This window comes from Tricharina praecox, assembly GCF_024521635.1.
Source record: "Tricharina praecox strain CBS 144465 chromosome Unknown BZA05scaffold_16, whole genome shotgun sequence".
NCBI classification, from domain to species: domain Eukaryota; kingdom Fungi; phylum Ascomycota; class Pezizomycetes; order Pezizales; family Pyronemataceae; genus Tricharina; species Tricharina praecox.
In genome coordinates, this window is record NW_026250418.1 from 303644 (window position 1) to 325359 (window position 21716).

The window sequence follows — 21716 nt, forward strand, 5'->3', positions numbered from 1 at the left end:
TTTAATCTTTCAAGCCTAAATACAGCCTTTTCACAGCCTTTTCACAACCTTTTCACAGCTAAATAGAGGCTAATTACAGCCAGAAAAAATATTGGAAGCCGATTTAAATGCGTGCCCATTCAACAAAACGGGCCCTGTCCCATTACCTGTACCATAGGGATGGTTGCTTGCAGGATTGAAGCTGAAGTTCGTTCTCTCCAGTCTCATCTGCCTGGCGTGGAGAGTCTGAGCCCGAATCCTCCTTGATAATTTTCTTGAAGCCCTTCTAGTCGAACGGTGTCATAGCCGCTTTGTAGATTCCGGCCCATTTGCCACAATAAAGGGCCTCAGGGATGTAATCAATTCGAGGCCGTTCTTTGAGCTGATGTATAGTTGAAATTGCGTGACCACATAGAACTCCTGTGGCCTGGTAACGGATGCAAGAGCAAGTAGACTGTCAAATCCGAAACGAAATTGATTTTGTTGTGGCGAAGAATTGCCGTACTTTAATTGAAATAAAATCTGGTTTTTGGTGGTGGTGGAGGAATAAATTTGTTTTGTTGTGGTAAACAATTACCGTACTTTAATTATAAAATTTTGTGTGGGGTACATCGAAGTAATGGGGGTCCATGGGCGTAGTTTCAGCGCTGGAGGGGTACACGAGGGTAAAACGCCGTTTAATAAATCACGTCTTTGGTCTCTGAGGTGGTCATTATGTAAATGACGATTTTCGTGCTGAACAAGGCAGGTTTGTATCTTAAATTGCGGCTTGCCAGATGGTGAAGATCTCTCATGCCTCTTCTCATTTAGAACCTTAAACACAAGCGTGAAGATTTCCAAATTCCACTAAATCATACCCAGGGGCCAAGAGAAAAACTCTCTCCGTAAATTCTCTAGGCTTATATGGCCTACTTTTGGAGATGTTCCGGGTTGAGTAAATTTGCGTAGTCATTTTGGGACTCTAAGTTTAAACTTACGATCCATGGGATAGCGTTGACGATGGACGCATACTTGTTTACTACGAGGTCTCAGTAGTGACGCACTGCGAATACATCACCAACCCAATCAAGAGTTGACTTTACCCCCCTTATTCTATGGTAAGCACCTCCGGAAGATAGCAGATCGGCGGGGAGATATAACTATAACCCAGCCTATAGAGATATTCAAATCATTATCAGCGATATAGCATACCTAGCATATCTCATCTACACGCACGATCGGTGAAAATCCCCTTATGGAATGAAATGGTGGATTCCGTATGAAAATCAACTGCGAACGATGGTCGAGTGCAACGAGCTCGAAAGTCGAAACCGTGGTCCGTGGCTGATCCGCTCCCCAGAATTGAGTTGAACCCGAAGACCGAAGAATCCGAGTTCAAGTGAATCTTCATCCGTACCCGGCCGACGGCCGACTTATCATCCCCCAACCGCATCCGATACCGATCGAGAGTCTGTGAGTAAATATGTAGTGCCTAGCAGCAGCGGCCGAACTGCTCTTGCTCTTATTAAACATCCGGGAAGAAAAAAAAGCGCAATAGTTACGCTGCATAGTAGAACCCGTGTACCAAGTTCGCCACTACTAGTAACTAGCGGGTGGGACCTCGAAATCACCGGTAATTGTAATCTGCGCATAGGTATTCGGAGGGTCACTCGTCTGATGGATATGTATGTACAAAGAACAGGTGTGTTCTGGTATCGGCCTGTGTTGAAGAAGCGCAAGCCAGCACCGCCGCTGCCCCAATACAGTAGATGCGTTACGTTCCGCTGGTTGATTCTCCGCTGCTGCGGTGTTCGTGGTTGCATCTCCGATTATCACACGAGTTCGAGTTCGAGACGTGCATTTCTGGGATTCGGAATGGTCAGCCTGTTCCGCAGAGCTTCCTGGCGAAAGCTATGGCTTTACCAAGTGTTCGTTTTCCATACATTGCCTTTTGTTTCTCGGAGGGAAGTAGGTAGGTAGGTAAGATGTATGATAATTATTTCCAAATCTCAACGGTGACAATACCTAGAGCGCGCATCATCCTGGAAATAAGACCTCACTCTCACGAGTCACGCATCCCTTCTGCAGCCGGCCCACCATTACACCATTACCCAGAGTCTTAGCCTTAACCACGGAATTGAAAAACCATAGCCAAGTAGGAACGGCCTCAACACCGCTCCCCCCACCACCACGCTCACCTCCCTACCCCCAACGGCCCCACAAACCTCAAAACCGCCCACACACCCACACGCCCACACGCCCACGAAGCACCCACACCGTACACGGCAGCATTCTCGTCTCGGCTCCTGCGTCCACCTATAGTAGCGGTGTACCAGTGCTCGACACAGTGCTGGTGAGTCCGGTGGTTGCACACCGTCATGATCGTGATGAACTCCGTCTTTGGACTTCCGTGTGAGTGTTCCGGGGCGAGGTAGACGAGGCGGGTGACGCTGGCGAGTGATGTGCAATGGTACACTGATACTGGTTGGCAGGTGGGTGTTGAGGGGGACGTGGTTTAGATGGGGGGTGGAAGAGGAGGATTGGGATGGGAAAGAGAGGGTTACTAGACGGGAGTAGGGAGGACTGTATGTGGTTTGTACGGATGGAGGGGGATCATGATGAACGGCCTACGGGACAGTGAGGGCTTTGGGGAGGCAGATAGGGGCTGCCGTCTTGAGTTGGAGGCGCTGAAGCATCCACGAAGAAATTACGTGAATTTTTTTGAAAGATGGGTGACGTCAACTAGACTTCCGGTCCTCGAGGCTCAAGAACGTCTTTTCGGTTGGTAACGGCGTCGACCGGCGACTCGAGTACCGAGTGATTGGACATGAACATGATGGCTTCTTTTTCTTTTGCATCTGGGGGTTGCGCCTTGGTCGTACGCAGCGAACCGTTCGCTCGGACGACTCATTGGTGCTGTCTAGCAACCAAAAGAACCCTCCCGTCCGCCTTTCCATCACTGCATAAGTTAAGCGCTCCGCTCCCGTTGGGCGGTCCGCCCAGCGCATGCATATAATATACCCCTCCGCAGTCCGCACAATCTCCAGGTAAATGATTAATTCGCAGACGATCTCGACCGCTCGCACACCAGCGGGCGGAGTATTCGTGATTCACTATATGTTCCGCACCTAGCATGCACGGTAGGCGTCTATGCTTGTGGTTGGGGGCGCCGGCCATGGTCCACCGAGCTGCGAATGTAACGCGCGGGTATCGGTATGCGGCCAGTGAGATATTGTTTACCATTCCGCTCGTGTTAGGGATGCAACGGAACAAAACCCTTCATTAGGTGGAATGTAACGTTCCCGTGGCTACGCACACCATGCCGAGTCTCGAATCATGTGGTTAATGTTCCTGCATGATCGATGGTTCATGCAAATGTGGCGTTGCGGCACAGGAGAATGTGGAGTACCTAGGTGCATATTTGGACAATTATTTGCTACATATGATACTAGTAGTCTGTAACGAATAGAGTTGACGAGAAACGCTTGGCCGAATCGATGGCGGAGGTATGTAGGGGCTTCGTTTGACATGGAATGGAATGGGGGCGGAGACGACGTCCGAAGTTGAAGAATTACGGAGACAAGGGACACACTGCGGTCTGCCTCTCTCCTGGCTATGCCATGCGTTCGGCGTCTCGCACGGCGCCTCCGGCCGCATTCTCCGGATCGGAACTCGGCAATGCTTGGCCATCGTTACTTAGTCAAGGAGAAGGCCCGAGGGAGGCGCCGGTTGGACGGTCTAAGCCGAACGGCAATGTCGTCGTGATGTTCCCCAACAGCCTTCGTCGATTCCTGGAAGCTGAAGCAAGCACAAGTTACATCAGGAAAGATTGCCTGTTGGAAAGCGGCAAATCCCTCTCCGGCCTACCTATTCAGTCGGCTGGTAACAAGCATCATTGAGGTGCCAGAAACATGAGTAATGTGCTGAAAGCCGAGTGCGCAATTGCCGCAGAATTCCGCACTTTCGTCGTAGGCGCCAGCACTCTGCGTTTTTGCTTTCTTTCGGAATGCCGCGATGGTACTCTACTCTACACACCTGTTCGCAGGGGGATTCCGGAGTTTTGTTCCTCACCCCAGAGAGCAGGTGGGAGCAGGCCAGGAATGGCAATCAGCCCTGCCGATAGCTATGGCCTGGATGGGATGGAGACAGTCGACGCAATAGAGACTGATCCCTGTGCGGATGCGCCAACTGGCACCTGGCACATATTGCCGGCCCGTCTTTCTGGAGACGAAGGACCTCCTGCGGCTACTGTGATGTGGCGAGGAAGCGACCCATGTTGGTAGCACAGCGAAGAAGCCCGCCCCCCTTGCCCGCCCCCCTCCCTTCTCCCCCCCGGCCATTACTGCCATCTCATCCATCCCACGGAATCTCCCACAAGCCACCACGCCCACCAGCCCTTAGCATGGTATTTCAGCCCTGGAAAAGACACGGGATCCCTCCTCTCTTCCCTCCTTCAAACGCACCCACCCTTCCAATCTTCGATGAGCAATTAAGTACCCGTCGTCAACGCTCCCACGGTCCGGACGACAGATAAACAGACAGACAGACAGACAGATAGACGGACAACACAGCACAGCACGACAGGGAGAAAAAAAATCACCTGGATCCACCGACAAATTCGAAATGCTTTCTTCGTGGGCCGTCTGCGTTGCGCTCTGGACTCTGAGCATCCAATCCGTACGGGCGGCGGCGCCGGACAACACCAGCAGCACCTGGGTTCCGTTGGAAAACGTCAAGAACATCTGCGGGCGGGACGATAGCTATTCGAGTGGGGTTTACACCTGTGAGTCAACCACGCACACCGTCCGGAGGAATAAACCTCATTCTGACTTGTGGGGTCCGTGAAGTTTCGACGAACCGTCTTGAGCCGCAGGGAGCCGTCGGTTGGCAATGTATGGAAGTGAGTGAAGCCTGCCGTCTCCTGCTTCGTCGCCGTCGTCGTTGCGTTGTTCATTCGATGCTAACCATCATCGTCCAATAGGTAGGAGATGCTCCACATCGCTTCAATAACGAGAGTGCCTGGGCGGTATCGTGGATGTGGGAAGACGACTCGGCGACGACATTACATGGCTTCCCGAATGCCAGAATCAACCACACCGTACTGCCGACCCGGATTTCGGGTATCAACACGTTGTGGTTATACGCGATATGGACCTATGTCGCGGGCAACGGCACTGCGAAGGCCATAGACGGGGTCATCAACGTGGACATGGCTGCCAATGTGGTGTTGGATATCTTCATCGACTCGGACCCTCAAAAAGCCGGCTCTCCGACGGAGGCGAAGCACGAGCTGATGGTATGGCTGGGGGCGTACGGAGGCGTGCTGCCGATAGGCTACAAGAGCACGCCTGTCAAGAAGAGAACCGTGGGGAAAGTGAATTTGTGAGCCCTTCCGTGCCACCTCGCAGCAGCGATTCGAGACTGACGGATCCTTAGCAACCTCTACGAAGGTACGAACGAGCGGGGGCAACATGTGTACTCTTGGATGGCGGACACAAACACTACGACGTTCTTCTCAGACATCTCGGCCCTGGTACAAAGCCTTGCGAAGGACAGTGGAGATGGCTTCAGCGATGACGATTACATTGGTCTCGTGCGATTAGGCACACAGACATATCACACGAAATCAAATTCGTCGGTGACCTTCACCGCTCAAGTGATGAAGCTGGAGGTGATACCGGGAATACCAAAGCCTTTGGATTCCGGCGTGGGGAGTCTGCGAGTCGGGTTCGGATCGATTCTGCTTCCCGTAGGAGTCGGTTTGGCAGCCATTTTTTTCGGATGATTTTTGTTTCCTTTGTTTATTTTGCCGGTAACGGCACGGGGTGGGGGCGTTTTTCTTTTGTGACCATCGCTTTTGGACGCTATCTATGGGACTGGACATGTTTTTCTTTTTCTTTTTCCTTCTTTTTCTCTTCTTTTCCTCCTTGTGATTATTTAATTGTACATTGATACGGAGACTCTGGCAACACACGGCCACACGAATAAAAAATGACTGGCACGACAGGCGTCCAAGATGTTTCACGGTGCTTTCTCCTTTTTTTGCGACTCCTCTCTCTCTCTCCCTTGCACGGGGATGCCCAACGGGTTTGTTGAGATGACAGCTCCGCTCCTCGATGCGGGTTACTCCGCTTTCGCTCTGAATCAACCATGCATCCCGGTCGCAGCCACACAGCAAGCTTGCAGCCAACAGCCGCCAACCAACGTGAGGGGTTAGTTAGTTAGATGGTTATCCGTTGTGAGTGGACCAGCCCGTCCCCGGAGATCTTGGGCTGGGGGGACGGCTGCCAATTGGAATTTGGCGCTGCATGCTCAGGCTTCAGCCATGCCATGGCTACATAGAGGAAACCTCGCACTGTTCACTCACATAGAAAAAGGAAAAGGAAAAGGAAGTGGAAGTGGTTTACCCCTCCCTCCCAACACCCATTTCCACACAGGAATCCCCACACAGCAATCCCCCTTCCCTCCTCCCCCCTCCCCCCTCGGCGCTCGCTCTCTCGCTGTTGCAACTTCATCGGTCTCTTCGGAGGAGCGAGGGAGCGGGGGATCCACATCTTGGCGAATCCGTCTCCGGCGTCTCTCATTCGACGGGTTGCCATATGCATGCACGCGACCCAGGGTTGTGCCATCTCCGAGACAAAACGAGTTACGAGACTGGGTGGATGGGTGACTGGGTGACACATGTGTGCATGGGATGGGAGGGGGGCAGTGGGACTGTGGGAGGCGGTCAGGTGAAGTCAAGCGAACAGGACAAGAGGTTCGGCAGATATCCGCGGCGGAGGGGGAGGCGGTATTGGACTTCGCTCTGGAGGGTATCTGGGTGTCTATCTCGCACGGTGGGGATTGGAGGGGGGGATTGGGGGAGGGAGGCTGGCAGTGGTAACAAAGTAGAGTGGAGTACTCTATGTAATCGGATGCACCTCCCCCCCGGCACGCAACAACGCTTGGCATTTCGCTAAAAGGCTTGTGTTGTTGGTATGTAGCGTTCCCAGGCTCCCAGCTAGGAGGTGCTATATGTTAGAGTAACTACATGCGCACATAGAGTGCTCTACATGACTACATGGCTACATGGCTACATGGCTACATGGCTATCGCGTTGCCGCGATCGGCAACAAGGTGCGTCGGTGCGTACCGTATCGAACATCGATGTGTCAAGGGCGGCTTGCGTGCGGCTTGCCGAGCGGTCCGGTCCGGGTCCGAGTGACGATGTTTCCACCAACAATCTTTGTTCCGTTGGCGGTGGTGGATGTGAGAGTTGGTGCTGGTACATTCGTATGCAGGCGAGAAGATGTGGTTGCAGTTGTCTTGAAGGCTCTGCAGCCCGCGGCCCCGCGGGCGAGGGTTGTATGTATCGTACATAACTTGTGCATCATCACGTAAGTATGGTACAAGTTATGCACGCTCGCTCGAGAGTGCGGCGGTTAGAGAGGATAGGGATGTACCGTACTCTATGTACCGTACTCTATGTACCGCACTCTATGTACCGTACTCTATGTACCGTACTCGTCGCATGTATGCGACTGCTTCGCCGTGCGCTCGGCCCGGCGGTGTGATGGCCAGTACTGCATACTACCTACCGGTACTAGTTACCCATCATACATATCATATGCGGTCCAGAGTCACCACCGGTGTGAGGCCCGAGGGGCTGAGAACCTGAGAAGCAGGCAGCGGACGGACAGTCACACCCAAGTGGTCGACACGCGGACGATCGTTGAATGCCTAGAGCTTCTTCTTTCCCTCTTCCGGATCCAGCTTGCTTTTCTTTGCTTTTCTTTCCCGGGCGCGTATCGGGAGTCCGTATGCACTCGCAGCCGGAAGACGACGACGACGACGACGCGAAAAGCAAAGAAAGGAAAGGGATATCTTCGATCCAGATGACGCTGTTCGTTTGTTGCCGTAACATGTGGGTCGTTGGGTGGGTACTCGTATGTAGATGGGCGGTGGAAAACCTCCGTCGCGAAAGGGCGAGACAGATACCGTAGGTAAAGCATGTTGGATATGTATCAAATATCGACCAACGGGAACGTTGACTGGTCCGCAGATTTCCGGTATCATCCTCCGCCCCCGGTTCGTTAGGTTAGCAAGTACGAATGACGAGCCCGTGGAGTCGGCCGCGCCCACACCGCCGCCGCCGGATCGAGCCTGGATACGATACAGCCAGCCAACTAACCAACCGGCCGTGGGATCCCCCCCTCCCCCTCCCCCCCCCAAAGGGCTCTGGAGTCTGGGAATCGGGACCCGTGCAAAGCACATCTGTGCGGAATTGTGTATGTACGGGAACGATCGTTTTGGATTCGAGATTTGGGGTTCGAGATTTTGGGATTCGGACGTCGGTCTGCTTTTGGCTTCCGTGGTACAGTACCGTACGTGCGTGCACCGGGAACCGGGACATCGACTGGGTCACTGGGCTCGGCCTGGATAGGGCCAACCACAGCAGACACAATACCGGTCCTTGGTGCACGAGTCGTGAAATATAGATGCCAGGGCTCGCAGTTCTGTGCGTCCAGTCTACCTGCCGACCTACCCAACCGCTTCGACAGCCGATCATCTCGAGATTCGAACTTCGGACATCGCTTTTCCGTGCTCTAGCACATAGTTACCTCCGACTATCTCATCTATCCCCCGTCTACAGTGCCGGTGCATTTCCCATCGACAACCGCCAAATTTCCAGTCTCCATTGCGGCCAGCAGCCACCTCTTGAGTCTCCACTGCACTTGCAGTACTATCTTACTAGGTACGCCGAACCTCAAACAACACTTTTGCGCCCCGGCCTTACACCTTACACCGCGCGCATGCTACTCTACTCTACCGACTCCAGCCAGTCCCGCCTTATCCGCGATTGCCAGCGAGAATGCACTTTGCCCCCTCAGGACCTGGCAAAATACAATGGTCCATGGGGCATCAGCATCAGAATCAAGTCGGATAGGGATCTGTCGGCGATTATCGCCTACTGCGCGCGCGTACTGTAGACTACAGTTCTATCTACCTATCTGGTGATAAAGAGGGGAGGGGGCGGGAAGTGCAAAAATTTACAGTGAGTGCGTTCTGCCCCGTCGTCAACTACGCGCGCAGTCGGGCTTGCATCCAGACCTTTTCGCGGCAGTCGATTGCTCTCGTCCTGACTCTGAGTGGCAACTGGAGTCTGGAGGCCAGGTGAGCCAGCGGATCAATACTACCTACACGCCACATCACCGCCTACGCGGCCGGTTTCGCTGGTGGTCGATGGAATAGGTATGTACATAGCATGCACCAGCTTACCAGAGGGAAGTGTCTACCTAGCCCTCTCCAGGTGCCCTTGTGGATGGATGGTCGAGTGGTCGAGATGTGTCGACGATCGATTAGGATCTGACTGAAAGTGCAAGTGTAAGTGCTGCAATAGGAAGCGCTGCGGACACGATCTAGGTACCTACACCAAACTACTTCGAAGTTGGAAGGCGTGACGCTGGCCGGCCGAAAACTCCGATATACCTACATAAGGTAGGTATCATGCCTACTCCGCACATGCTACTCCAGTATTTGATAGGATTCTGCAGCGTCCATTGCTACGCCCTACAGTCGTCCGTGGAGATTGGAGATTGGCGTAAGCATCAATGAGTATGGTAAGCATCAATGAGGACGGTTAAGAGCGGCGGACAAAGAAGAAGTATCGTGTTACTACTACTATGCTGATTAGCCGGTGGGCACCTGATGAAGCGGTCGGGATCCTTTATCGGCGGGAATCGACAGCAGCAACGATTGTAGCGGCGGCGGCGGCGGCGATGGGAATGTCATTCAAGTACAGTACATACACCATTTGACTCGCTGTTGGATCATGGTCAAGTTGGGCGAGGAGGAGCCAGACACAGCAGACTAACCGTTTTTTTGGCAACGAGTGACTGGTCGCGCAGCTGGATGTCGGTTCAACGCCAGAGAGGGATTCTAAGAAGAAGAAGAAGAAGAAGAAGAAGACCCTACTATGCCCGTCAACGTTCAAGATTCCCACTGGTCATCTCGGCCTGTATTTCCTTCGAGCCATCGACAGTGTCTGCTCCAACATATGCAGCACAGCTTGCGAAGTCATACATACGGTTCTCTTCCGACTTCGCAAGCTGCCTTCCTTATATGTAGCCAGCTTTTATACTACCACGTACGACAAGCCTCTCTCAAAGTTCACCTCATGTTTCTCTACCACCAACCACAAAAGAATACATACGCCCACCCCCCGAAGCAGCAAGAAGATTGGCAAAAATGATCACTACAGGGGTCGAACCTGTGACCTTGGCGTTGCATACTGGATGTATTAGCACCACGCTCTAACCAACTGAGCTAAGCGACCTGTTGATAACTTCTGTGGCTCCATGGCAGCTCTGTTATACTGTTTTGTGTCGAGCTTGGGGCGGTTGCATTATTTTGAATGGCAGTCAGCGGTCGTGGGCCTGGATACTGGCTTGGCGGCGGCTGGCAATTGTGGTTCCTTTGTTTAGCTTGATAGCTCTCTAATAGAAATAATTGCGGATGTTAATGGTAGATGTGAATGAGATTTGCCAGCTGCATTTGTTACTGGGAGTGGTGTTGGTTTCCTTGTTTGGCTTGATTGCTCTCTGATAGAAGGGATTGCGAATGTGAAAAGCGGATATGAATGGCATGTGCCAGCTGCATTTGTTAGTGAGACTCGTTCTCGCTTTTGCAGGAGTGGGAGTAGCGTTGCGGTGTTGCGGTGTTGCAGGACCCAGCAGCCGGAGTGACTTCTCATGAACCCGTATGTGGTGGGCGAGATTAGCGGAGCCGCTGTAGAAACCTTTAATTTGCCGCCACAAATCCAGTAGCTCTTTGGTGTAGCTGTCTTCCCGTTTGGGGGGGCCGTTAGCATCGGAACCTTGTATGGAGGTGATGAGCTGCTGCTGCTGCTGCAGGGCATCTCTTCAGTATTGACTAACTGCCAAAAGTCGAAGCTGAGAGCACCATTCGCAATTGCACTGCACTGCGCCGCAAAACATCGCCCTCCAAGCCATTGTTAGAGTGCTTGTCGATTCCGACTCGCTCTACCAGGCTGCTGCAGCACCACACAGATGAGGGAAACGCAATTGGGTAACGACATACGCCGATTGTATGTATCGCTCGTGATTCTAGCTTGATACGGTAGAAGTGACATGCTACGCCCACCAACATAAAGAAAAACCGCAACACAGAACGTTCTGCCATTCCCCATTCTACACCTTCGCAGGCGCTTTCAAAACTGCCTCCTCCGCCGTCTTCTTTCCTGCCTTCGTCCTCCCCTCCGCAGCATCGCGCACATACTCCGGCACTCTGTCCACCGTCCCAGTAGGCACGGGCTCTCCATACGCGGTCCAAGTGGGCACGACCCCAGTCCAGACCCTCTTGGTGACGTCACCGTCTTCCAAATCTGCCTTCGCATCATTCGGCGGTCCGGTGCGCACCTTCGCACTCGCCGAGGTGATCTTCACTTTTAAGATACCGGTGGAGTCGAGCTCGGCCTTCAGCGGCGGCACGCGGGACCCCGCCCACCGCCCCGGCAGCACGTGCTCCGTCACCAGCTTCATGGCGTACAGCTTCTCCTCGCTGTCGGTCACTGGCGTGGCGGTCCCGTGGAGAACCGCGGACCGGTAGTTGTAGCTGTGGCTGTAGGGGGTGCTATGTGCCGGTACCGAGATCAGCTGCTGCTGCACGCACACTCCCAGTTGCCCACCGTGGCGCGGAGACTCACAGTGCGAGTACGAGCCCATCCACGATAGTGGCGGCAACGCACACGGGAAACCCCGCCGCCTCCCGCCCGCGGAACAGCCGCGCGCTGACGTAGCCGTGAATGTAGAGGTCCAGGGCCTCGTCGAGGCCGGCGGAGGGGTTCTCGAACGACCCGAGAGCGCCGATCATGGGGAGGATTGTGGGGAGCGGCGGGTCCCCCGGTGCTACGGAGGAGACGTGCACCACTGGGACACTGGCAACGATGCTGTGAATCGTTGTGGTTTCGTAGGCAGCTAAGGATGTGGTTGTTAGAGATGGTGGACGGGAAGGGACGGGACTGGGTGAGTCGAAATGATGGGAATGGGACGGACGGACGCACCATTGCTGGCGTAACGGATCACTTTGTTGGCAGCGGTCTTGGGATAGGTCAGCGTCGGGCGAGGCATCTTGATCTTGATCTTGGGCAGCTATGGAATCACATCTAGGAGAAGGGGAAACTGCCGTATGATATACAAATCTAGGACTGAAATGATGAATCTGTCCGGCGTGATTAACTGCCGAGTGATAGATCTTCGACCATATTTGGGCCGTGGAACCGTGTGACTCATCCGACGGGCACTTCTGCTTTTAGGCACAAATTCGAGAGCCATGCACAATGCACATTGCAAGTTGCCTTGGACCCTTGATACACAAAAAAGGGCTGCATGGAATGCGGAGTTGTATGCGAGTGGGTCACAGAAATGCTGGCCGTTGCTGACACGTGATCGCTGCACCGTCGTGGTCATATGATATCACTCGTGACAGCTGTCAATGGGTCGTAAATTCCTTAATAGACAGGTTCCAAACTGGAGTGGCCTGCCGTATGTACGAGCTCAGCAGCACCTTCGGCGGTCTGGGGACAGGATTGGGTGCACTTAAAATCGTCAAAATCGAACACGGCCGGCTGAATACAGATCATGAACAAGGAGAGTTACAAGGCACCAAGTAACAAACGGCGATGACTGGATGAGTAGACGAACTGACCAACAACTTCTTACTACTTAAGTCCGCATTACCAAATATTTATATGTACATTTAGCACTACTATACTTCCTCCATTGCTGTAGGGGCAGGTGTCTCTTCCTTTGCCTCTTCTTTCCTGAGATGTCCTAGCAAGCCCTTCTTCCCCACAATTTTTGCGCGCTCGATCACCGCCTCCTCATCGCGCAGTAATTGCTTCGCCATAGCTTCGTCCGCGGCATTCCTGCGCTTCTCCTGACGAACAGCCCACTCGCGCTCGCGCAGCGCCTTCCCACGGCGCTCGCGTTCTTCGTTGGCCTTACGCTCTTCTTCGGTGAGCACTACCTCTGGCAAAGACGCGAGAAACTCGGTGATGATGCTATCACGTGATGACTCCGGTGCTGTGACGTATCGCGCATCCGCAAGAACGCTGTCGGGGAGCATGTGGAGTGCCGTGTTTCGGGTGAGCGAAGGCGTAGATTTAAGCAGTTTCTTGAGGTCGACTTCGCGGATAGACTCAGAGGTTTTGTTGCCTGCAAAATGTTAGTCTTTATTGCATCATGAAGGGGAGGGGGCCGTACGAGCAACAAAGTCTCGGTACATCTTCTCGCGCTCCTTATCTGAGAGCTTCGTATCTTTCATGACAGGTTCCTTCCTCCACTTGCGCTTGAACTCAGCCCAAAACAATTTTGACGTCGTGTGCTCCTTGAGGAATGCCCAGAACGGGATCTTCGGGTTGATCTTGCCAGCCCTTTCCTTCTCCTCACGCAATTGTGCGGCTCGTTCTTTGCACCAATCCGTAAAGACCTCCTTGCGCGCTTTGGTCGTGGAGAGGACGGTGTAGCGATTGTCGTCCACTAGCTTCGGAAGCGCATCGTCCCAAGTGCTGTACGGCGATATACCTTGGTCGTCCAGCAGCTGGCGGAAAAGCGCGATGGTATCTTCCGGTGCAAGTTCCTCACCTTCCTCAAAGTCTTCTTCACCAAGCCCATATTCTTCGGCCATTGCTTCGAGCTGCCACGCGATATCCTCTTCCGTAAACTCTTGCGCCTGATTGGGTGGCGGCTGCTGGTGCTCTTCGTCGCTCTCCTCCTCCTCCTCCTCCTCCCCCTCCTTTTCTTCTTCCGCTTCCGCCTCGTCGTGTTCTTCCTCCGCCTGTGCCTCCTTCATAACCTCATCCGCCGGCCCAGCTGCCTCATCGGTCCGAACCTTCTTGGCACTCGGCTCGCCTTCTTCCACCTTCGCGGGCATCAAAGCTCTAAGCCTCTCCTTTTCCACCCGCTCCTTCTCCACCTTCTCCGCCGCCTTTCTCGCCCTCCTCTCTCTCCTTTCCCGACGCTCCTGTTCTTGATCCACGGGCGGCATAACATCAATCTTCTCCTGCACCTCCTTCGGCGCGGTCCACAGCGAAGCACGCGTCTCAATGTTATGCACAAAAGTCCTTCCCATCTTTGTCGTTACCAGGACCCACGGCTCTGCACCCGGGATAGCGCGCTTCTTCTTCGGGCCATCCTGGGGCTTCAGCTTCGGCTTCGGCGGGAGTCCATGTCCTCTCGGAGGGAACCCTTGTCCTCTCGGACCGCCACGAGGCGCGCCTCGCACGTCTTGGAAGTACGGCCGGTGTGGCAGTTGGTGTCCGCCGGGCGGCGGGAACGGTTGTGCGTAGGGGACGTAAGGGCGAGGGTATGGGCCTGCTTGTAGGGGCGGTGGCGGGCCGATTGATAGCCGTGGGGCCGGATAACGCGGTGCGACTGGCGGCGCGACGGGACGCGAGTAGGTTGAGGTTTTGGTGGACGCATTGTAGTAGTATGAATGGCCTGTGGTCGGGTTAGCTATGGACGAGTAAGGACACCTCCGTGAGCTTCGACACACCTGTTGGTGCTTTGTGTTCGGTCCATCCCGGGGCCAGAGGCAGGGAGTTGGCAGGTGGAGGAGGTTTCGGTGGTAGTGAAGCCATTGGGGAATCTGGACGATCGTGCCTGCTACAGCCGGGAGGTCAATTATTGGTGTTTGTAACGATTTGCAGCTGCGCGTCAACGGCGTGTCGTCCTTGGCGTCGACTTAGTTAGGAGAGTGAGGCTCTGCTTTCTTGTGCTACTCGACCAGCAGTTAACTCACCTCCAACACCTCAACGAGCAACAACCACCACCCCACCACCATCCCCCACCACCAGCAAATCATCTCCATCTCCATCGACTTCCATCCTCGACCTACAGCTGTCACACCCCTGATAACTGTCTCTACAATGTCCCGCCGCTACGATTCCAGGGTGCGTATCTGGAATCCCCGCCCCGCCAAAGCAAGCAAGCAACTGATCGCTCCGAATAGACTACCATCTTTTCGCCCGAGGGCCGTCTCTACCAGGTCGAATACGCGCTCGAGGCTATCTCACACGCTGGTACAGCTCTGGGAGTCTTGGCCAAGGATGGAATCGTGCTTGCGGCGGAACGGAAGGTTACCAGCAAGCTGTTGGAGCAGGACACGAGCGCCGAGAAGCTGTACATTCTCAATGAGTACGCCGCCATACCCATACCCCGTCATCTCTTCTGATCTCACCCCACCTCGTCGTTTCCGGCGATGGAGAGAGCTAGCTAGCGGATCCACAAGCTAACCGTGATCTCCGGATGCGAATAGCAACATGATCTGCGCCGTCGCCGGAATGACCGCCGATGCGAACATCTTGATCAACTATGCTCGGCAGGCAGCTCAGAACTACCTGATGACCTACAACGAGGATATCCCTTGCGAGCAGCTGGTGCGAAGACTGTGTGATCTGAAGCAGGGCTACACGCAACACGGAGGTCGATTATCTTTTCCTCTTGGTTGGAGCTAGTTGTAGCTGACTCGGGGTGTGGTAATCGATGGCAGGTCTCCGCCCTTTCGGTGTCTCGTTTATCTATGCCGGTTACGACTCGTCACGCCAGTTCCAGCTTTACCAGTCGAACCCTTCAGGAAACTACGGAGGATGGAAGGCTACCTCTGTCGGAGCCAACAACGCTTCCGCTCAGAGCTTACTAAAGCAGGACTACAAGGAGGACTGTACTCTGACAGAGGCCTGTGCAATCGCCGTGAAGGTGCTGAGCAAGACCATGGATAGCACTACGCTCAGTAGCGAGAAGAGTAGGCGTTTCTAGTGCATGCGGCTCTGGCACCAGCTAACGAGTGATCTGCAGTTGAATTCGCTACCGTAGGACAAGATGCGGACGGCAAGGTGTATCACCACCTGTGGACCGCGGAAGAGATTCAGTCATTGTTGAAGGAGCATGGACTGGCGAAGGAGGTCGAGGAGGAGTCGTAGAGCAGTTTAGGAGCTCCCTACGCCTTTAATGAAAATCTACGATCATAGAGCATCTGGATGAGTGTTCGATAATTGGTTGAAAGCGAGCAAGCGCACAAGATGCTTCATTTCAAGAAAGAAAAGCAATGACAACCACCATCCTCCCAAGAATGATTTTCCCCGTGAAAGAATGACACCGCACTTTGAAGGCACAAATACCGACCTTACCGCAAGCACATCACCGAGCAAAAAGTGCCCGGTAAATCAAGAACCACATCAGTCTTCATCGTCACTCATATGCTCAAGCACTCCGCACCCCCTTCGACAGCATTTCATAGAACCTCCTGAGGCCCAGCACCCTGGCCCTGGGCGGATCCCACTTAACGCACCTACCACTCCCCCACCTCATATCACTCTTCCTCACACCCTCCCACCGTCTCGCCAACTCTCTAACCTTCGGCCTCTCCTCCACATCCGTAGGTCTAACCCCATCCCACCCCTCCCTCTCAGCCACATCTTCCAGACTCCCCCTCCGCTGTCCCACACAGCCCCTCAGGACATCTTTAACCCTCTCCTTTTCCAGCTCATGGGCCTTCCCGACCAGGGCCGGCGCCACCCCACTGCCTATCTTTGCCGGCATAACCCCGCGCTCAACCAGCGAGTGGACATCCGGCCGCACCGCCAGCTTCCGCTTCAGCGAGATCTTGGTGAGTTTCCGCGAAAGCAGCCGCTGCGTCGCCTGCTGCTGCGTGAGGAAGAGCGGAGGTGGAGGGGGCGCCGCCGGCCGGCTCGGGAGCGTGTGCGCTAGACGCTGTTTGGCGGATTGCAGACGCTGCCGGTGCAGCAGTGGGTCGGTGGCGGTTTGCCGGAGCTGCGCGCTTGTCTGCAACCATCAGCGGGGCGACGACGGCGAGAGGTGCGGGAGGTAAGGGAGGTAAGGGACCTTGGTCAGGGCGTAGAGATCGGGAATGTCGAGGTGGTGCAGGATGTTGAGTACTATCTCGGAGGGCATCGAGAGGAGGGGCGCCTGCGCATGTGAGTGGGTAGACGCCGGCGCCGGTAGTAGGGGTTGTTGCGCCGACATTTGCTGTTGCTCTTCTCCGGAGATGTTGTCGAGTGGCAGCTGGAGGAGTAGGTAGCTAGTGAAGTGGAAGTGGAAGTGGTAGCAAGGCCAGCTTGAAACAGGGTGAAAGGAACTTGTGCGTTGCGCGGCCCCACACGTGTGGTAGGTAACGGTGATGACGACGGTGAGTGCGAAGGTGGCTGGGCGGTGGGTTGAAGGCAAGCTCAAGTAACACACGGAACTGCAGGATGATAAGATACCAGGGATCCGGGTGACGATGATGACAACAACAAAGCTCCGTGGTGGTTGTTGTTCATATTCGTGGCCGAAGACGTTTCACGGTTAAATTCCAAGCTCCGTATTCGCTGGCAGTCGTAAAGGATGGGTAGAACGCAAAGAAAAGTTTTTCGAAGAGGTCTTTGAGAAACAGAAGTTCTTAATTGCCGTTTATCAAAGATCATTTTAAGGTTACACACGGTTCAATGGCCACTGCAAGGCTTTATTTTTAATTGCTTAATCATACTCGTATTTAAACCTAGAGAGATTATAACTAGCGGCGTGCCCTTTTCCTCCTATCCTGTTCACAGTCAGGTCACTGCATTGCGTAAACAGGGTGCTGCTATTCTTAGCTGAGCTGTCGATTGACAGCCAGTGATCCCGACACGCGCCAGCACTCGGCTGATATACGTGTTGTGCGACATTTCCCCTGAGCGCGCTGGCAACCATAGACGCGACCTGGTCCAATCCCCCAACATGAGAGACACTATTGGCTCGCTTGTGCCGCGTGGGTGTCGACATGGGACGAACTGTTGGCAGTTGTTGACGACGAAGTCGATTGACGCCCTATGAACCAGGATGTTCGTGAAACATTCGGCGTGGGCCTGTTGGCCACAAACTTGTCGCCCCCTGATAGGCAGTATACATTTTCTGTACATGTTGTCGGAGCTGAAAGGAAGATTTGGTGGCGGGAGAAGGGATTTTAAACCGAGGTGCTGTAAATGAGAATAAGGCTATGATGTGTGTTGGTCCTGGTAGTGGCATTGGTAGGGCAGGGAAACACGGAGGAGGATACCGGCGGTAAAAATAGACGAATAGACTAAGTCTTGTCAGCAGTTGGATACATAGCATCTAGAACTCTTGAACGTGTACGGATGAACAACACATTGCTTCGTTTAGACAGATCTTGACAACACTCTGGTCGGTGAGGATGGGCTCCGGAGCCATCCGCGCTTTGCTGGCATGTCCAATCCGTGGATAAAGTCGAAGTCGTTTCCTGTCTAGCATTCGATCCTCTTTGGATATAGAGGTGATGGATAACATTGACGACGATAGTACTAGCTGACAGTCAGAACGAAGATTCTCAACCTCCGCTTCCGAATACCGAGATCACAGCGCCGACGCAAACCGAATTAGCTGTCCTCGGCCCAGATTCCAATCGCTCGCGAGCATGAGTACGAGTACTCAACCGACAATCCCTCAGCATCACTTCCGGCCGGAGACTACCAACGATATCCTCGACGGCCGAGTATTTTTGACGCAGATATTCGATTTCGGTAGCACTGGATAAAACTGGACCCGGGAGACTGCGGTTGGAGCCGAATAGATCAAACAATATCCCTAGGTCTTCCGTATCTTGCATTCGAGGTCCTGGTTTTGCAGACGACTCCTTTGCCAACGCCTTTACAAGTCAGCAATGGAGTCGAGAGAAGAACACACACAGAAGAAAGCGGAGGTAGAGGTTGATCGTCTATTCTGGAGATGGTGGCGAGAGAGCGAGCACAAGCTCTCTTGCTCTTACTAACAGACATGCCCACCTGCTAACCTTTCTTATAGTTCCCGCCTACAACGTTCTCCCTAGCCACTCCGCCACTCTGCCACACCGAAAACTAAGCCCACCCGGACGCTGCAGCCCATGGAGTTGCTGGTGTCGAACGACGTTGCTGCGGTTACCGCTCTTCTCCGAGACTATGACCCGATGTACGGCCAAGAGGGTTGAGCGTGGTCTCGGTTCATACTTGGGCGTCCGAGTCTTCCCAGGGCGCTGATAGTGAGGTGTACCCCACGACGACAACAACACTCATGCCGATCAGCCAACCACACACAAATACCAGCCCTTTCACCTCATCACTGCAGTATTTACCCCCTCGATCTCTCGGCCGTCTTTTAAGTGCATTTCTGTCGTCACCGGCGGATAACCACAGGACCGACCCGCAAACTAGGCATTGGGCATAATCGAATTTGTGGTGGGTGTTGCCGAGGCCTGGACACCCAACGAAGGAGATACAACCATGCGTGTCCGTCTTCAGTCACAGCCCATAAGCCAGTCGGTATGAGATGACCCTGCATGACTGCAATTGATGTCCATGACTAAAATCCGGTGGACGGTTCGGTGAATCGGAGCCTGGTCGCCCTCTTTTCGCCATCTGGCTTCTCCCAACCGTTTCCCTAGCGCTTCTCGATTGCCTGCCTGCAGGAGATATTACAATGGATAAAGCCGGACCTGGCTACCGTCCCCCATCGATACACGGTCGTCTGAGACACTCGCCATGCTGAAAGATTTCTTTCTGTGGTCTGTATGCTGACAACGGTGATACCATGACAGGTACCATGGGGTGATCACAGATGAACTACTCCAACAACGTAGCGGGAAATCAGCAGTTCAGCTTCCTCGAGACTGGGGCCAATTCGGATGAATGTTTATCCTGGCTGCTACCTTATTCCGCCCAAACGACTACAGAGACACGACAGGATGTGAGACACGGCATTACCGCTAGCTGAATATTCTGCAACCGTCACTAACGGTATGCGCAGGTTGGATTGTTGCTTCGAGATCGACGTCTTCGGCCGCGGCCTCCGAGTGATGATGGTGTTTCTCGCTCATTCGACCTGGTTGGGTTATTTTCAAAAGCCTAGCCGCAGAGTAACTATTGAGCAGATTGCGATCACCTCTCAGCTGAATCCGATACTCTGCGATGATGGACTCTGGTGATGCCTGACCATCCATCACAGACCATCACTCGAAGTCCCCCCCTCGGACTAATCTCTCCACTTCCGAGTTCCGGAAACTTAAGCATGCCCCTCCCAATATGCCGCTCGCAGAGGATTTCATTACTTTTTGGCGGATTCAGCGGGATTTTCCTAATATTTTGAGAATTATCAGTACGAATTTTGATTAAGGTACGTCAGTAGCGTGCGTAATGTACTAGCTTTTCTTCTCCTTCTTCCGCTTCCGCTTGCTGCGTATGAAAGAATACATCTAACAGCTAACAGCTTTCGAAGAAAATTAAGGTGCTGTTACTATCAGGCTGCATACGCCTTTCAACTTTCGAGATGAGATCTCTGGGAATATCATCAGACGATCTTAATCTTGTGATCATCATCTCCTGGCATATATTATACCTTCTCATAACGCCAAAAGGTCTCTCCTTTGCTCTCCAATTCACCTGCAGAAATTGATGGTCATGTAAGTATCGTCCTTCCGTCTCACAAAATAAATCGGACCATCTGAACGATACGGATGAATGTTTAATTTTCGGCCACGCGAGACTGCTCTCTCTCTCCCGTCTATGACCATCGAATATTGTTGAATGTAGTGCCGAGCACAGCATTGTCAGATTTTCTTCAACCCCCGTGCTCGAGCAAGAGCACCCAAGACATAACTGCATCTCCGGGCTATCGGATTATTCACGCTATTCTTCGACTACGGACCCACCACGCCAGTCCTCAGCGTTGCAGTATGGAAGTGGCAGGTAAGCATTACGTTCACTGCTACTGCACTGCTGCTGGTATTTAGCCAAAGAACAATTCGAAAAGACAAACACCGGCACAGCTGTCACCGCCATTTCGAGTCTGCTGCAGCCAACCATAGGCTTCTAGAAGCGAGTCGAGTCGTCAGCTCCCAAACCGTGTTTCCCAAAGGGGGCATATCTAGAGACCATCCAACACCGGCTGAAAATTTTGGGACCGATGATGTTGTATGGTCCATGTATGTATGCACCTGTAGGTGATATGACTATCTTTGCTCCTCTTTGCTCCAAGCGTTACTAACTGATCGGTGGTATCGATAGGCTGAGAGGGAGCGAAGCGAAGGAAGGATGCATTTGTTTTCGCATGGACAGGCCATGGTGCTTCGAACGCATCGTCATCACAACACCCGTGCTACCTAATTGGATCCTCGTCAGTGCGTGGACGGCGATGATAGACTGTACGCGAATGGTTTGGTCGATACCTAATTCCTGACGGATGGACAGCCCATCAAGAGGGCCATTCAATAACCGAACAATGATGGATTTTCCTGATGGATGCAGCCAGCGAGTGGTGAGCATCACGGGCCGCACACCAGAGGGAATACATACTGCACAGACCACGTCCAGACTGTGCATTTGAAATTCAAGTGCATACTGTACGTACTATCCACCGTGACCTAAGCTAACGTCGACGAAACAGTCACTCGACCCCGCCCCCTACCCACTTTACCTCACAACCCCTCACTCTCGCTTACCACCCACCAAAAAATCACATTACTACTATCCGTCAGGTTGCCGCATGCATATCGTTTCCCGTGACCGAGATGTATGTATGTGGTACCGGAGGTGGGCGCTGGCTTGCATATCTGTGCTATCTGATGGGACGCAAGCGGGGAAGGGGTGATTCATTTGGAAGAAACTACCGCTCGGGCGGTATCAAAGCGACGGCCTGGCTGGGGAATTCCTTCATCGCAATCATCAGGTTGATCAA

General features: G+C 53.5%; 6 protein-coding genes and 1 non-coding gene across 7 annotated transcripts; 3 read left to right on the forward strand and 4 right to left on the reverse strand.

Annotated features, from left to right (window-relative positions):
* Positions 1 to 4300: 4300 nt before the first annotated feature.
* BZA05DRAFT_401433 (concanavalin A-like lectin/glucanase domain-containing protein) lies at positions 4301 to 5977 on the forward strand. The gene is made up of 4 exons (XM_051483985.1): positions 4301 to 4741; positions 4806 to 4858; positions 4940 to 5340; positions 5395 to 5977. The coding sequence occupies exons 1-4, from the start codon at positions 4582 to 4584 to the stop codon at positions 5741 to 5743; spliced, it is 963 nt and encodes a 320-aa protein (XP_051338402.1). The 5' UTR covers positions 4301 to 4581; the 3' UTR covers positions 5744 to 5977.
* A 1041-nt stretch (positions 5978 to 7018) lies between these two features.
* Positions 7019 to 9699, forward strand: BZA05DRAFT_419571 (uncharacterized protein; the record flags this gene model as incomplete). The annotated part of the gene is made up of 12 exons (XM_051485598.1): positions 7019 to 7074; positions 7239 to 7302; positions 7892 to 7936; positions 8000 to 8034; positions 8591 to 8692; positions 8777 to 8918; positions 8961 to 8992; positions 9031 to 9111; position 9321; positions 9386 to 9435; positions 9514 to 9557; positions 9632 to 9699. 12 exons carry the CDS (start codon positions 7019 to 7021, stop codon positions 9697 to 9699), a joined length of 720 nt encoding a protein of 239 aa, XP_051338403.1.
* Positions 9700 to 10186: 487 nt separating this feature from the next.
* Positions 10187 to 10273, reverse strand: BZA05DRAFT_t213. Its single transcript has one exon. It is a non-coding gene; the product is annotated as a tRNA-Ile (tRNA).
* A 696-nt stretch (positions 10274 to 10969) lies between these two features.
* BZA05DRAFT_401440 (uncharacterized protein) lies at positions 10970 to 12182 on the reverse strand. Its single transcript, XM_051483986.1, has 3 exons — positions 12020 to 12182; positions 11663 to 11933; positions 10970 to 11589 (listed from the first exon to the last, which is right to left on the reverse strand). The coding sequence occupies exons 1-3, from the start codon at positions 12084 to 12086 to the stop codon at positions 11148 to 11150; spliced, it is 780 nt and encodes a 259-aa protein (XP_051338404.1). The 5' UTR covers positions 12087 to 12182; the 3' UTR covers positions 10970 to 11147.
* Positions 12183 to 12676: 494 nt separating this feature from the next.
* BZA05DRAFT_374931 (uncharacterized protein) lies at positions 12677 to 14665 on the reverse strand. The gene is made up of 3 exons (XM_051481774.1): positions 14512 to 14665; positions 13221 to 14456; positions 12677 to 13172 (listed from the first exon to the last, which is right to left on the reverse strand). The coding sequence occupies exons 1-3, from the start codon at positions 14594 to 14596 to the stop codon at positions 12724 to 12726; spliced, it is 1770 nt and encodes a 589-aa protein (XP_051338405.1). The 5' UTR covers positions 14597 to 14665; the 3' UTR covers positions 12677 to 12723.
* An 87-nt stretch (positions 14666 to 14752) lies between these two features.
* BZA05DRAFT_401445 (proteasome subunit alpha type-4) lies at positions 14753 to 16065 on the forward strand. Its single transcript, XM_051483987.1, has 5 exons — positions 14753 to 14908; positions 14968 to 15152; positions 15274 to 15440; positions 15508 to 15759; positions 15813 to 16065. The coding sequence occupies exons 1-5, from the start codon at positions 14885 to 14887 to the stop codon at positions 15935 to 15937; spliced, it is 753 nt and encodes a 250-aa protein (XP_051338406.1). The 5' UTR covers positions 14753 to 14884; the 3' UTR covers positions 15938 to 16065.
* Positions 16066 to 17385, reverse strand: BZA05DRAFT_401447 (uncharacterized protein). The gene is made up of 2 exons (XM_051483988.1): positions 16860 to 17385; positions 16066 to 16799 (listed from the first exon to the last, which is right to left on the reverse strand). The coding sequence occupies exons 1-2, from the start codon at positions 16998 to 17000 to the stop codon at positions 16218 to 16220; spliced, it is 723 nt and encodes a 240-aa protein (XP_051338407.1). The 5' UTR covers positions 17001 to 17385; the 3' UTR covers positions 16066 to 16217.
* Between the last annotated feature and the right edge of the window lie 4331 nt (positions 17386 to 21716).